A 14,868-nucleotide genomic window follows, 5' to 3' on the forward strand; every position below is an offset into this window, starting at 1 on the left:
AGGTGGAAAACGATTCTACTTATGTTGTAATGCTTTGCAATCAAGATTGTGTTATACCTTGGAACATGAAAGGTTTGGTTAAAGATATATAGAAGTTGAAGGAAGATTTTGAAGATATTGTGATTGCCCAAAGATAAAGAGAGGCCAATTCGATTGCAGACCACTTGGCGAAAGCTGGTGCTTCAAAGTAGATGGAAGGTGTTTGGATCAATCAACCTCCAAGTGAAATTTTTCATTTGCTGAATGAAATTAATGGAAGAGCACTCATGAGAGCTGTGAGGGGAGTTGCTTAGTTTTCTTTGGCTGTATGCCAGTGTATAAGAAAAAAAAATCATAGAAATAGTGAAGACTTAGGATCCCATCTTGATAGTTTTACCATGAGCAAATGCGTTCATTTTTCACAACTTGATTATGGAAACAACACTAGAAAATAGCTTAATGAGTATCGAAGGAAAACGAAGATATACCATATTTTTGAAGAAACTATAAAATAAAAATGTTGTTTAAATTTTTTAATTTTAAATATAATTTTTTTTTATTTCCTCAAATAAAAGAAGGCATGCACGGTTATATGGGGCTAGATTTTGACTAAGGGGTATTTTAATTTTGTATCCAATTGTGCAAAAAACAAAAACAAAAAACTCATCTAATCTAATCAACAACAGACTCATCAGATTAGGCCGGTTCCTATGGGGGTGGCTAACCCAACCATTTTCCATGTCAGCTGGCCTGGCAAACTGGCCGCCCCATTATGGGAAAAAAGATAAGCGGTTGAGACTACACCTTTAGTGTTTTCGTTTCGATCGCCCCATCTAGTTTACATCGCTAGCGATAAAATCTCGATCGTCCACGATTGGTGCTCTATCTCCTATAAATACCCCTATTCCCTTCAGTTTTCATCCACAATTTTTTTTCTTCCCTTCTCAAGAGAGCAAACCAGAGTGATTTTTTAAAAATGAGTAGTTCCAAAACAAATAGACAAAGGAAAAGAAACAGGAAAGAAAAAGGAAAATATGTTGCAGATAGTGATATTGTATGGATTCAGGATAAAGAGCACGAGTTCGCTAATGTTAGGCAACTAGTTGTATCGGATGTAACATATACACATTTATATAACCATCCCGAGCGAGTTTTGTTACCTAAATTAAGAGGTGAGTGGTCTGAGCTAACTGAAGTGTTTGGGTTACTCCCCGAAGTTGTTCAAGAATCTTTGAGAAGATATCGGCGTTTATATTTCATGAAAGAAAAAAACCACAGAACTCAAATTGTGCGAGTTATTTGTGAACGTCGGTGGAACACTGCACAATACGGTCTTTTTCAAGGATTTCGAGTATGGTAAGTTCTATTTTTTCCATTCAATAGTTTAATTTTTAGTTCGGAAACAAATTTTAATTTTTAGAGGTTCAATTTTTTAGTTTGATACAAATTTTAGTTCCAAATACAAACTTTAATTTTATGACCATGTTGTTTTTAGGGTTCATACCGTTAGATTTGTATATGTTGACTGGAATAAAAAGTGAGGGTGAAATAGTATAATTTAACCAATTAAAGTGGATATCAAAAGGAAGATGGAAATAATTACTCCCCTTGTACTCAAATGATACCGAAGGAAAGCTAGAATCCAGACAGTTACACTCATATGGATTAAGAGTGTCTGGGTTGAAGGATTTTTTGAGATGTTACCATGCCAAGGGGATAAACATAACTGAAAATTATTCGAGCTTGAACGTATTTTCGTATTGTGGATGTTAGGACAAGTTTTTTTCCCCAATGATAGCTCAGTGTCATTAATAGGTTTTCTGGAATCTTTAGAAGATTTAAATAAAGCGCCAAATTATGATTAGGGTTCTGCAATTTTAGCTGAATTATACATATGTCTCGGTGATTGCTCAAGTAAATATAGATAGCTTAAATGAATTTTGGGTCATATTGGAGGTAAGAACTATTTATTAGATTTATTATCGAGTTGTCAAACTAGTGGTGAATGTACTAACACATCAATTTTCGTCAATTTTAGTTTTCAGTATTGGTGGTATACTTACTTTACCGTCAGCGAACCTGATCCTCACGCTAAACGATTAATTTTTCCAGTCGTGTACAAGTACAAATCTGATAATTGGATTGGTCAGATTAATGATGGTCAAAATGTTGTTGCTATGCAAAGGATGCAACTAGTGTGCAGAACTAGTATCAACATTACGCCAGTGCCGTATACAGTAATTGATGAGTTCCATGAACCAGCGGCACAAGCCATGCTTCAGCTAAGCCTTAGGAGACTTGTGTTTTACAGTCCAGTTAGTGGTCAGGGTATTTGGTACTACGGAAAAAGACATCTGTTTCAGCTACAAGGAAGAAAGGTAAAAGCAATCAACCCGTTCCAACTTCAAAAATTTTACATGATGATTGGATAAAGTTGATAAATAATGGAAAACCTTGGGAAGAAGCTGATGATTTGATCCAAGAACCAGAAGATGACTATGATTAATACAGTTGGTTTCAAAAGGTATGCAAGCTAAATATTGTTGTTCATCCACAAAACTTAGATAGTGTTGAGTTTCCAGCAATTGACAATTTTCCACTTACAAATCTTCCATCCCTACCCCCACCACCGACGAGCGAAGCATATACGTACCCTAGCAGTCAAATGGGGTCGTCAAATATGCCTCTATTATCTTGGAAAGTCCAGACTTTATCACCAAGTGGAGATGTTTTTACAGTTCCACTTACTAGTGAAGGTATGCAGCAGAGCTTCCATACGATGGTGTGGTGGCAACAAAAGAAGAGTATTAAAACGAGTTGGACAATTTTACGTTTTTCACTTAAGACAGATGCAGGCTTTGAGGGAGAGTATGAGTTATGAATTTCCTGAGACTCAGTTAGGGTCAAGTTCTCTAATGCCCGGTGAGAGCAATACAAGAAGTCGTGCAAGTGGAAGTCGTGGAGGTCGTAGAAGTCGTCATCACACTCCAACTATGATGGAAGAGACTCAACTACCACCAACAACAGCAAACTTGGAGACGGATTTCCAGTCTCCAATTGGTTTCATGCCCCAAGGTCCTGTAATTACTCCTGGTGGTGGCATAAATATGGATGCATTTAGTCAATCCGTAATTTATACCCCAGCAAGTTCAGCATTTCACCGATTTCAAGCACCTCCAATGGCTCCGGTACCATTTCAAGGTTATGAATCACCTGATGTTACTCAACCACCGACTTAGAGTCCAAATAATGAGTTTTCACAAGATCAAACACGCTTAGGGGATTATATATTTGGTAATCGTTAGTTTGATAGATTGTTAATCGTTAATATGAATCTTGGTCTGTTTAAATCATTAATGTAATTGCACTTTTGTTTGATAAATAATAATATCCATTTAAAGTTTTCTACATGAGTTAAAATTGAGAACTTAGAATTGATAAACTAAATTAAATTGGGGAAACACCTTTAAGATTTCATAACAATTCGCATATCGTAACTTCTCTCCATTGTCACTGAGCCACTTTGCACGACATCTTTGAACAATCTCCAGCAGGGTTTCACCACTTCTCATGTTTCGAGCCTCTTCCCTTATCATACCAATATACTTGTTAACATTCTTGGAAACTATGGAGAACCGAGCACTCAACACCATCAAATTGCGATATTTGATGTTCGTTTTTTCTTCTTCAAATTTCAGTAAAACGCGTCCCCAAAATGTAATTAGCCGTAATGCGCCATTAACGATTGGATGATTAGTGAAGAAAACATAATTCCTGCAGATGCATTCATCTTCTGACGTGCTAAAATTGCGCTGTTGTGCAAGTCTCCAACTATTTTCTCTTCTTATTTCATTTTTCACACTAACTTGAAGTGCAACTCTTTGATTTTCGGTCGCATGTTGCTCTTCTATGAATTGAGCCATAGACATGTTTTGAGCCATTGGAAAATCTAATAAAATAGGAATAAGGTGTGAGTTAAAATGGTATAGGAATGTGGTATTTATAGGGGGGAAGATTTATAGTCGTTGGATCAGATTCTACTTAGCAGTGTAAACTAGACCGACCCGTCTTATAAGAGCCGCCAACGGTGTACATAACACCTAACAGTGTAGTCTGGACCGAGCGGTCGAGACTTGACCTATCCTGGCTAAGTGGCAAACTATCAAGTTTGCCACACCCATAGTAACCGGCCTGCCATGCCAGCTGGCCTGGCAAACTGACCGCGCCACTATGGGAGAAAAGATAAGCGATCGAGTCTCCACCGCTAAAGATTTAAACTTGACCGTTCACGGTCAGTGCTCTAAAGGCTATAAATACCAGCATTCCCTTCAGTTTTCATTCACAAAATTAAATTTCTTCATTCCTCTAGAGAGCAGACCAGAGCGATTTCTTAAAAATGAGTAGTTCCAAAACAAAAGGACAAAGGAAAAGAAACAGGAAAGAAAAAGGAAAAACTGTTGCAGACAATGATATTGTATGGGTTCAGGATAAATAACAATGATTCTCTAATGTTAGGCAACTGGTTGGACCCCGTGTAACATCTACGCATTTATGTAACCATCCCGAGCGAGTTCTGTTACCCAAAGTAAGAGGTGGGTGGTCTGAGCTAACCGAAATTTTGGAGTTACTCCCCCAACCTGTTCAAGAATCCTTGAGAAGATATCCTTGGCAGCGTTAATATTTCATGAAATGAAAAAACCACCGGAATCAAATTGTGCGAGTTATTTGTGAACGTTGGTGGAACATTTCAAATACATTCTTTTTCAAGGATTTCGAGTGTTGTAAGTTTTATTTTTCCATTCAATAATTTAATTTTTAGTTCAGAAAAAAATTTTAATTTTTAAAGATTCATTTTTTTAGTTTTATACAAATTTTAGTTCCACATACAAACTTTAATTTTATGACCATGTTGTTTTTAGGGTTCACACCGTTAGATTTGTATATGTTGACTGGAATAAAAAGTGAGGATGAAACAGTACAATTTAACCAATTAAAGTGGATATCAGAAGGAAAATGGAAACAATTACTCCCCTTGTATTCAAATGATACTGAAGGAAAGACAGAATCCAGACAGTTACACTCATTTGGATTAAGAGTGTCTGGGTTGAAGGCTTTTTTAACCCGTTACCATGCCAGGGGGATAAACAGAGCTGAAGATTATCCCGAGCTTGAACGTATTTTTGTATTATGGATGTTAGGTCAAGTTTTTTTTCCCAATGGTAGTTCAGTGTCGTTAATTGGTTTCCTGGAATCTTTAGAACTAAAGTGCCAAATTATGATTGGGGTTCTGCAATTCTGGCTGAGCTATACATATGTCTCGGTGATTGCTCAAGTAAGAAGACAGATAACTTAAATGGATTTTGGGTCATATTGGAGGTAAGAATTATTTATTAGATTTATTATTGAGTTGTCAAACTAGTGGTGAATGTACTAACACATCAATTTTCGTCAATGTTATTTTTCAGTATTGGTGGTATACTTATTTCACCGATTTCAAGCACCTCCAATGGCTCATGTGCCATTTCAAGGTTATGAATCACCTGATGTTACTCAACCACCATCTTAGAGTCCAAATAATGACTATTCACAAGATCAAACAAGCTTTGGGGATTATGTATTTGGTAATCGTTAGTTTGATAGATAAATGTTAATCGTTAATATGAATCGTGGTTTGTTTAAATCGTTAATGTAATTGGACTTTTGTTTAATAAATAATAATCTTCATTTAAAATCTTCTACATAAGTTAAAATTGATAAGGTAGATTAAATTGGGGAAACACTTTTAAGATTTCATAACAACTTGCATATCGGAACTTCTTTTTATTGTCACGGAGACACTTTGCATGACATCTTTGATCAACCTCCAGCAGGGTTTCATCACTTCTCATGTGTCAAGCCTCTTCCCTTATCATACCAGTATACTTATTAACATTCTTAGAAATTATGGAGAACCTAGCACCCAACAACCTCGAATCACGATTGTAGAGGTTCGTTGTTTCTTCTTCAAATTTCAGTAAAACGCGTCCCCAAAATGGAATTATCCGTAATGCGCCGCCATCAACGTTTGGATGGTTAGTGAATAAAACATAATTCCTGCGGATGCATTCATCTTCTAACGTGCTAAAATTGCGTTGATGTGCCTATCTCCAACTATTTGCTCTTCTTATTTCATTTTGCACACTAGTTCGAAATGCAACTCTTTGATTTTCGGACGCATGTTTCTCTTCTATGAATTGAGCCATAGACATGAGCCATTGAGAAATCTAAGAAAATAGGAAGAAGGTGCGAGTTAAAATGGTAGAGAATTGTGGTATTTATAGGGAGGAAGATTTATGGCCGTTGGATCAGATTCTGCTTAGAGATGTAAACTAGACCGACCGGTCTTGTAAGAGCCGCTAGTGGTGTATAGAACACTGAACGGTCGAGACTCGACCGCTCGGTGGGAACTTGACCTGTCCTGACTAAGTGGCAAATTTTGCCAGTTTGCCAGCTCCATAGTGGGTGCAAAAATGAAAATTTTGAATGTATACCACATCCATAGGAACCGGCCTTAGGTACTTGATTGTCGCCCAACGACCCATTGATCAAGTACCGAAAGAAGAAAAAAAAAAGAAAAAAGAAATTCTGACACTCCTGTTCTCTTTCATCCATCGATTTATTATCTTCATAAGCATACAATACAATTGCTTTAACGGAGGAAGAAGAAGAATCTTTTACTGGAAGTTGCGTCGTCATACCAAACAATACTTTTTAAGTTGGTTTCTTAATTTGGTTTTGCTAAAAGATGTTGATGTGTTACATCAGTATCCCCCACTCTTGTAGTTGGGTTTTTCATAGACCCGTACTTTTTTATTTTTTTCTTGTATTTTGAGATATGGGGGTGATTAGGGATAATAATGCATTCCCTTTTTTAACCAGGCTTGATTGGGATATATCCAGATTAGTTAGGGTATATCTAATAAGACAAAATCTAGGTCATTTTGAAGTAAAATAAGACACCCCTTAACCATGTATTTTCTAAATGGTTACTATACCCTTGTCTAATTAACACTAAAAAATTTGATTAGCTCAATTAGTGGAGTTTAGATGGATTAATTGAGTAGATTAAAACTTTTATCCCATGAGTTCAATCAACACCAGTTCTGAATTTTGTGAAAAGTCGGCCGGCAAGGTCTACGAATGAAGAACATGCCGACTATATCTGGCCGACAAGTCTACGGATGAATAACATGCCGACTATATCCGACCGGCAAGGTCCATGAATGAAGAAGATGTCAACTTTATTATTTTTAACACACAGGAGACTGTTGTATATGTTTCACTAGTCGGCATCTTATTGATTTTTTACCTTGCCGGCTACCTTATAGTCGGCAAGGTCGACAAAAAATACCTTGTCGACTATACGATTTTTGACATACAAAGAAAGGTGTTACAAATGCATGATTAGTCGGCAACGTATTAATTTCATACCTGCCGACTAAACTATACTCTGCAAGGTATAAGGATGAATACCGTGCCTACCCTGTAAATGCAAATTTCAGAGATGAAAAGTCGGCACAATTCAACCTAGGAAGATGCCGATTAATACAAGTCGGTAAGGTCGGCAAAAAGAAACCATGCCGAATGTTGATAAAAATTTGGATCATACAGGATTTGAGATTGGGTGTGTACCCAATCTCAAAACCCGTGTAATCCAAATTTGATTTTTTTTTTCTGATTTAATTTCTTAGTTAGAGTTTTGGATAAAGATTTTGAAATTTTTTTGGATGAATTTTAGTCGGCATGGTTTTTTTTTTGGGAACAATTTGGTATTTTAATACCTTTTAGACACCCCTTAGCACACTAATTTGGATGGGAATAAAATGGATATACCCCAATTAATATGGGTATACCCCAATCTTGCCAAGTTTTTTAAGAGCAAATAACCGATTGAATGTCTCTTGCTTATTGCAATTTTCCTATGAAAGAGTGGGGATCTTTTTTTTTTCTGATCTATTACTGTTGCAGTCGGTATTGATTTGTGTTTGATGAAACCAATACCAGTTGTACTAGTCGGTATTGGTTGTCAGTTGAAGGTAGTATCGACTGTTATTTGAATAAGGGGTTCCTAAATTAATTCGTAACGATTTTTTTTTTGTTTTTAGTATCCCCAATTTGTAAGAGTATCCCCCAACTGTGCCTTCATATATAAAAAGTTACGTTTATATAATCCGTGTAATAATAGATCTTATATCTAATTAATTATATGTGATACTTTTAATTAATTAAGCACGGGTACCTAGCTCAGCTGGTCATCCCCGTTTCCCAAAGTTTCATGCGCTTCAGGAGGTCCTAAAGTTTCATGCGCTCCAGGAGTTCCCAGGTTCAAGACCCCAGTGGCGTGATATTGTAGAAATTAACATGGAAGATAGAGTTAGCTTGCCTCCTTGTGACACAATCTCAGCCCCATCTGTTTCGGCTCCCTTGGTTAGGTTACCTATGAGGCTCACTGGTAGGCTAACACGACAACTTGTTCAATTAATGTAGTAGATCACCAATAGTAAATAAATTACTGATTATACTCCAATGCGAAGTATTTTTTCTTGACGGAAAGTATTTTTTACTCCAAGTGACCGATTAAAATTGCATACAAATATCCAATACCCAGCATCATAGAAGCAACCTAATTTTTTTTTTCTTTTTTGATGCTAGGCATAGGCCCGTCCTGTCCCCTGGCAGCGTAGTCACCGGCTTACTCCCTACTGAGCATACTCGACCCTCTTAAATCCAAGTTAAAGTTAATATAATTTACGTTTGAGCGGAGACTCGAACCGCTGACCTCCTATTTGAGAGTCAAGTTTCTGGCCAACTAGGCTAACCCGTGATGGATAATAAACCTAATGTATCATGCACGAATCATGAGTAAAAATGTAAAATGGTAAGAGAGAAAAAAAAAAAAAAACAAGCAAAGTGCTCGGAGACGGAGAAGGCAAAACACACGCACACACACTTGTTAGTTGTTAGGTAGGTATATAAGTGGTCAATACGTTACGGAAAAAACCTCCACTCATCTGTCCTTGTCCTTGAGTTAGTTCACTCGACTGGCCCTTTTTGTGTCTGTGTCAGTTCTGTCTCGTTCATGTTTTTTTCTATGCTCTGATCAAATCCTCCTGTTGTGTGCATAACAATCTGCAGCAGCAGGTACAACAACAATTAGAAGATCGACCTCTTCCTTTTTCTCTTTCGCTATCTACTTTTTCTTTCTCTCATCTATTATTGGTTTCTTTTTTCTTCTTTTTGGCAGAAATTGATTCTTGCTTTGCGAAAAGAAGAGAGAAATTGAGGCGTTTTTTATTTGAGGAGGAGAAATGGGAAGGATTTTCGTGATTACTTTGGAGGGAAAGATCTATAGTTGCAAACACTGTCAAACTCATCTTGCTGTACGAGAAGATATAATTTCTAAGGTTCTTTTCAATTTCTCTTTGAGTTTTTTCTTGCATTTCTTTAGTGGTTAATTTTGTTTCCTCATTGTGTTTGATTTAGGGTTTATTGAGTTCTTGATTAAGAAATGAATCGTCGGTTTCTTTGTATTTAATGGATTTATTAGTAATTTGGTACCAGAATTGATGAATTTGGGGGTAAAGCGTACTTGTTGTGTGTATGTTTGAGTTCTTGATGGAGAATTAGGTCTTAGAAATCTCAATGTTAGCTTTCTTTCTATCGAATTTGTCAAAATGGGTTTAGTTTCTAGCAATCTAGGGTGATAGGGAATGGTGGAATTTTATATGCTCAGAATATTCTCTTAACAAGTAGAGGAATCTCGTGATATGCAGGAGAAGGACATGATAGAAATTCCATAAGGTTTTGTCATATTTATAGAACTTTGTAGGCAACTCATGGATTGCAGTATAATCGGTCTGTTGTTTGTTGTATGGTTGCTGTAATTGAATTATGGAACTAGTATATGCGATTAAGTCGTTTATGTTTCTATTATATGGTGAAGCTAAAATGATTGGGTTTTTGTTTGGTTGAAGGTGGTGCTCTAGATTGTCATTTGTCACTGAATGATGTTATGATAAATATTGCAAGTGCAATTCTAAAATCTTCTTACCCTGGGCATGAGTTTTCCTTTCATGTTATGGAATCTAAGTCATGTTTGAATGTGTCCGGATTCACGAAAATAAAACTAAGGTACATTGTAAGTCATTAATGTGGTAGAAAGTTTAAGTAGTTGGTAAAAGACCAAATCGATTCTAAACTTGGAGGTACATTTTAATTTCATTTGCCGGTGAGTGATTTATTGTAAGATCAGTAGAACTTCTTTGTACTTGGCATGAGACACAATGGATCATGGCCTGCATCTGCTTGCTTGCATATTAAAGGTGTAACCGTTGCCTTTTCTTTGGTACTTAATACTTCATTAACAATGGTCAAGCAGGAACATGTTCTGACTCGGTTCTTTCTTTCAGGCGTTCCATTGCAGGCATGGGAAGGCATACCTCTTCAATAAAATGTTAGTACTTCGTCCAGATATAATATCATCATAGAGCAGCTGCATGAATGTTGAATCTTGTAACATAACTTTCTATTATTTTTTTTGCAAAAGGAAGGGTGTGCGTCTTTCCCTTACAAGTTTGTGAGCAACTTAGTGCATAACTTTTGAAGTGATTTTCGAACCTCCACTGATGTTTAGTATCTTCTTCTGATGCTTTACAGTGCAAATTTCACAGTTGGTGAGACGGAAGAGCGCATGATGATGACTGGTGTACATAGTGTTTGCGATATATTCTGTGTTGGCTGTGGATCAATTGTGGGATGGAAATATGTAAGTATCACATATCTTTCCATTCTTACCTTTAATTCATTTGTAGTAGAATGTAATCCATAACGGGTGGCATGACTTGTAAGAGAGTAACCGAAAACTATGTACAGCTATGCTTTCCATAACTATTAACATTATCATTTGATTCCTGTATCTATTTTCTTCGCTAATAACTGATTGTTGTCTCTAGGTAGCTGCACAGGAGAAGAGTCAGAGATATAAAGAAGGAAAATTCATTCTTGAGAGGTAGTTGGGTAGCCTCTCCCTCTTTCTCTTCATCTCCCCAGATCTTAATTGCGATATTAGTTTTTGGATCACACTGTGGAAATTTATTTATTATTTATACTATCATATACAGAACATCCCATTTAATATCAAGTGGGATTTTGCGTATTGAGCAGGTTTCAGGTGTTGGGTCCAGAAGGGACCTTGTATTATTTCAACAACAATCCTGAAGCTAGTGGTAGCGAAGCAGATGATATGTGAAGATGTTAACAGATAACACCCCATGTAATGCTCAACCATTTGATAACTTCTGATTCTGACTGTACATTCTCTCCCAACCATATATAAGCTCTCTCCAATTTCATGCAGATTTTCAGATGTTTGATTTTGTTCAACACCATAGTATAGGACCACCATTATAATGCTGCAACCTTGAGCAGTAATGACGATATCGGCTCAATTGCTGGTTCATTTCTGTTGGTTATAATGCACATGATATATGAATTCCATTGATAATGAAAAGTGTTTGATCCAGTGTTATTTTTATCTTGATTGTACTCACTGTTTTGAAAAACAAGTTAGAAGGGAGGGACACTGTGAACCTAAGGTTGATCAAGTGGGCTTTGCAGGATCTCATTTTTTAACGGGCTTCTTTAAGAAATGAAGCCATGAACCTCCATGGAGTGATGGAGATAATATTGGCTTCTTAACTCTGTGACTGACTGGAGACATTCAGTCACCAACGGCCAAGGTTCATATAGGATGTAATCGTAAATTACAGTGAAATCGAGGTGAGTTTTTGTGGAATGGCTAAAATATCACGAGCCGAGAACCGAAACCCATTTTCGCGGGTTTGGGTAGGAGACAATGTTAGCTCCCAAATATAGGACAGTTTCTACGCCGGCCTGACCAAGCCTTGCACAACTGGTAGTCAAAATCTATCCTGCACAATTTCCTAGATGAAAAAATACAAAATATGGCTAACTTTAGTTTTAAATCGGTTCAATGACGGCCTTAGGATCAAGGAAATATACACGTGGAATGAATTTGGCGGATCCGATTTTACTGTTGCTTCTGATGTTTGAAAAAGTCAAGGAGCATGTGAGGGGATCAGTCCAGTAGTTACGGAACAGGGGAATATGGACGTGGAGTGTCTTTCTTTGAACGATTTTTTGGGACCAGTTTTTTTTTTGGATCATTGTTTTATAAGACCATCTACCCTACAATGCTAAGGGGTGTCCTAAAATAACGAGTTTACTAATTTGCTTCTTATCCTAATTAACTCTAACCCTACCTTAAATCGTGAAACCTAATCTAAAAAAAAAAAAAAAATCTGCCGCAAGGAGAATTGTTTTCTCCTCTTCTTCTTCGTTTAAAACTCGTCTTCATCGATTAATCGTCGATTCATAAAATTTTCATCGTCGATTAATCAATCAACTATATAAATGGTTCGTCGAAAGCAAACCAAAAGACTCCTAGGAAAAGGTCCACCATTAGGACATCTAGCTAATCAAGCAAATGAAATTGAGGAAGAACTTGAACCGGAAGGTGAACAATTGATTCGGCGTAACATTCGCAAGAACAACCCTGAGTCTGCCATGGGACCGATTCGCAGGTATTTCCCGACAAACCCATTACTTTTAATTTGATTTTCATCGGTTCAATTGAGTAGAAATCATCAAAATAGTGTTCATATGGAAGTTACAGTGTTGAGTTCGGTTACAACGTGTTTTATTGTTACCCTAGTTTCTTCACCGAACTACCTGGTATGAAGAACACGGAGAACAGTTCAGTTGTATAGGATTTAAAACTAGGTTACCGAACTCTGAGTCCGGTTATTTCGCAAAAATTGTTGAAACTGCCATGTAACCGAACTCTACCTGTATTACAAAAGAAACTCTGTTCGGTTGTTTCACATAAATGTTTAAAACTGCATGTAACCGAACTCTACCTGTATTACAAAAGAATTTTTTTTTCCATGTAACGGAATTGTTCTTTTTTTCCCTGTATGTTTAGTACCCATACAACCGAACGTTTTCCAATTTGTTCGGTTGCTTCGCAAAAAAATTTGAAACTGTCATGTAACCGAACTCTAACTATATTTGAAAAGAAAAACAAACTTCTCCATGTAACCGAACTACACTATTTTTCCCATTATGTTGAGTTCTTTTATAACCGAACTCTGTTCAATATGTACGGTTTGTTCGCAAAAAACCTTGATAAACCGAACTCTTGGCTAATTACATATATATGTGGAGTTCGGTTTGCTCGCAAAAATGCTTGAGTAACCGAACTCTACCCTGGAACACGATTTTTTTTCTTGATTTGTTTTTTTTTTCGTGAATTATTCCTTATTTCTTTTGTTTTTTTGTTTAGTGGCAAAGGTAAAAAATCCAACCAACCATTACCGGAAGATTTGAGAACTCCCACGCCTCGAGGGAAAGTACATTGTGATGCCGGTAAGCGTGGAACCAAAAATGCTAAGTATGGACGTGGGTCATTACCGGGTGTTGTCATCCAAGACGATATCAATAGAGATAATGTTGACAATGTGATATAACAAGTTAATGAAGAAATTGTGGAAGAAATGGGTAATCAAGAAGATAATCAAGGAGGAGAAGAGGAACCAGCTGAAGTCATGGGTGGAAATGAGGATGATGGGGATGACAATGAAGAAGATAAGGAAGATGGAGATAAGGATGATGGGGATGACAATGAAGAATATGAGGAAGGTAAGGATAAGGATGGAGACAATGAAGATGAAGAAGCATAGGACGACTCGGATGGAGAGGAAGTTGAACAGGAAGAAGTCAAGAAAAAACCTAGAAATGCGGCTAAAAAACCTTGTGCTACATATGCATACATTCCCGATGACAATTTGTGTTTGCCACCAAAGAACCCAACTTATGGTACTCCAAGAGATGGAGGGGACGTATTATTTGGCTACAAAAACTCATGGGCTGCTAAGATCTATTCGGCAAAGGTATTGAATCTTAACCATGAAGATTTCTCAATGATTTTATTATACTTTGACATATATTTTTCCATATATATATTAGTATATAAGATAGGATGTTGTTATTGGAGGACCATAATAATGTTGTCTGTGTTTTAAAACATCAAAAGAACAAGATATGAAATATAGAAAATGAGTGTGATGAGGTCCGGTTGGCGGTATATGATCGCGCACCAAAAATTTGATGTTGTCACTGTTACAGCATTTTCCAAGAGGGATTATCCAGAGACGGATACCTTTCATCTACCATTTGGCGAGATGGCAATAACTCCGGATAATTGTTTTAGAATCACAGGCCTAACATTTTCTTGATGTTACCACCTTTGTCTACAATCTTTTTGTACTTCATGATGCGACTCTTTTGAAACTGCTCTTTAATTCTCTCAATATCGCGGTTGAAGTAACTCTCCATTGCGTTAAACACAACCACAAAATTATCGACACATCCAAAGAGATTTTTCTTCAACCGGTGGTGAGCCGATTCTACCAAACTTGTGGCTTGATTCCCAAAATGTTTATGGTGTTTGGTAAAAGCATAAACGAAGCGCTCTTTGTGTGGTTCCAACCATTGCTCCACCACATACGTTATTATATCCTCCGGATATTCGGGGCTAGACCAATGTTCTCTAAATTCGGAAAGATTTAGATAATACTGTTCTTCGGTGAGAGACCAAGTCAATGCCTCCCATTCCCCGGAGAAGGCAACCCATTTCGCATGATTTATGGTGTATTGTTTATCGAATGCCTCTTTTTCATCCGCTTGTTCATCTTCCGGTAGCTTACTAATCTCTTCCAATCCTATCCTCTTAGGTGGACAAAGTTGAGTCCTGCACCTGTTCATCACATT

The 14,868-nt window shown here is 37.0% G+C and overlaps 1 protein-coding gene across 1 annotated transcript; it reads left to right on the forward strand.

Moving 5' to 3' along the window:
• Positions 1-9,035: 9,035 nt before the first annotated feature.
• On the forward strand, positions 9,036-11,551 carry LOC113338867 (protein yippee-like). The gene is made up of 6 exons (XM_026584268.1): positions 9,036-9,159; positions 9,263-9,422; positions 10,428-10,471; positions 10,675-10,783; positions 10,971-11,026; positions 11,182-11,551. Exons 2-6 carry the CDS (start codon positions 9,327-9,329, stop codon positions 11,264-11,266), a joined length of 390 nt encoding a protein of 129 aa, XP_026440053.1. The 5' UTR covers positions 9,036-9,159; positions 9,263-9,326; the 3' UTR covers positions 11,267-11,551.
• Positions 11,552-14,868: the final 3,317 nt, after the last annotated feature.

This window comes from Papaver somniferum, unplaced genomic scaffold, assembly GCF_003573695.1.
Source record: "Papaver somniferum cultivar HN1 unplaced genomic scaffold, ASM357369v1 unplaced-scaffold_19, whole genome shotgun sequence".
Classification (NCBI taxonomy): domain Eukaryota; kingdom Viridiplantae; phylum Streptophyta; class Magnoliopsida; order Ranunculales; family Papaveraceae; genus Papaver; species Papaver somniferum.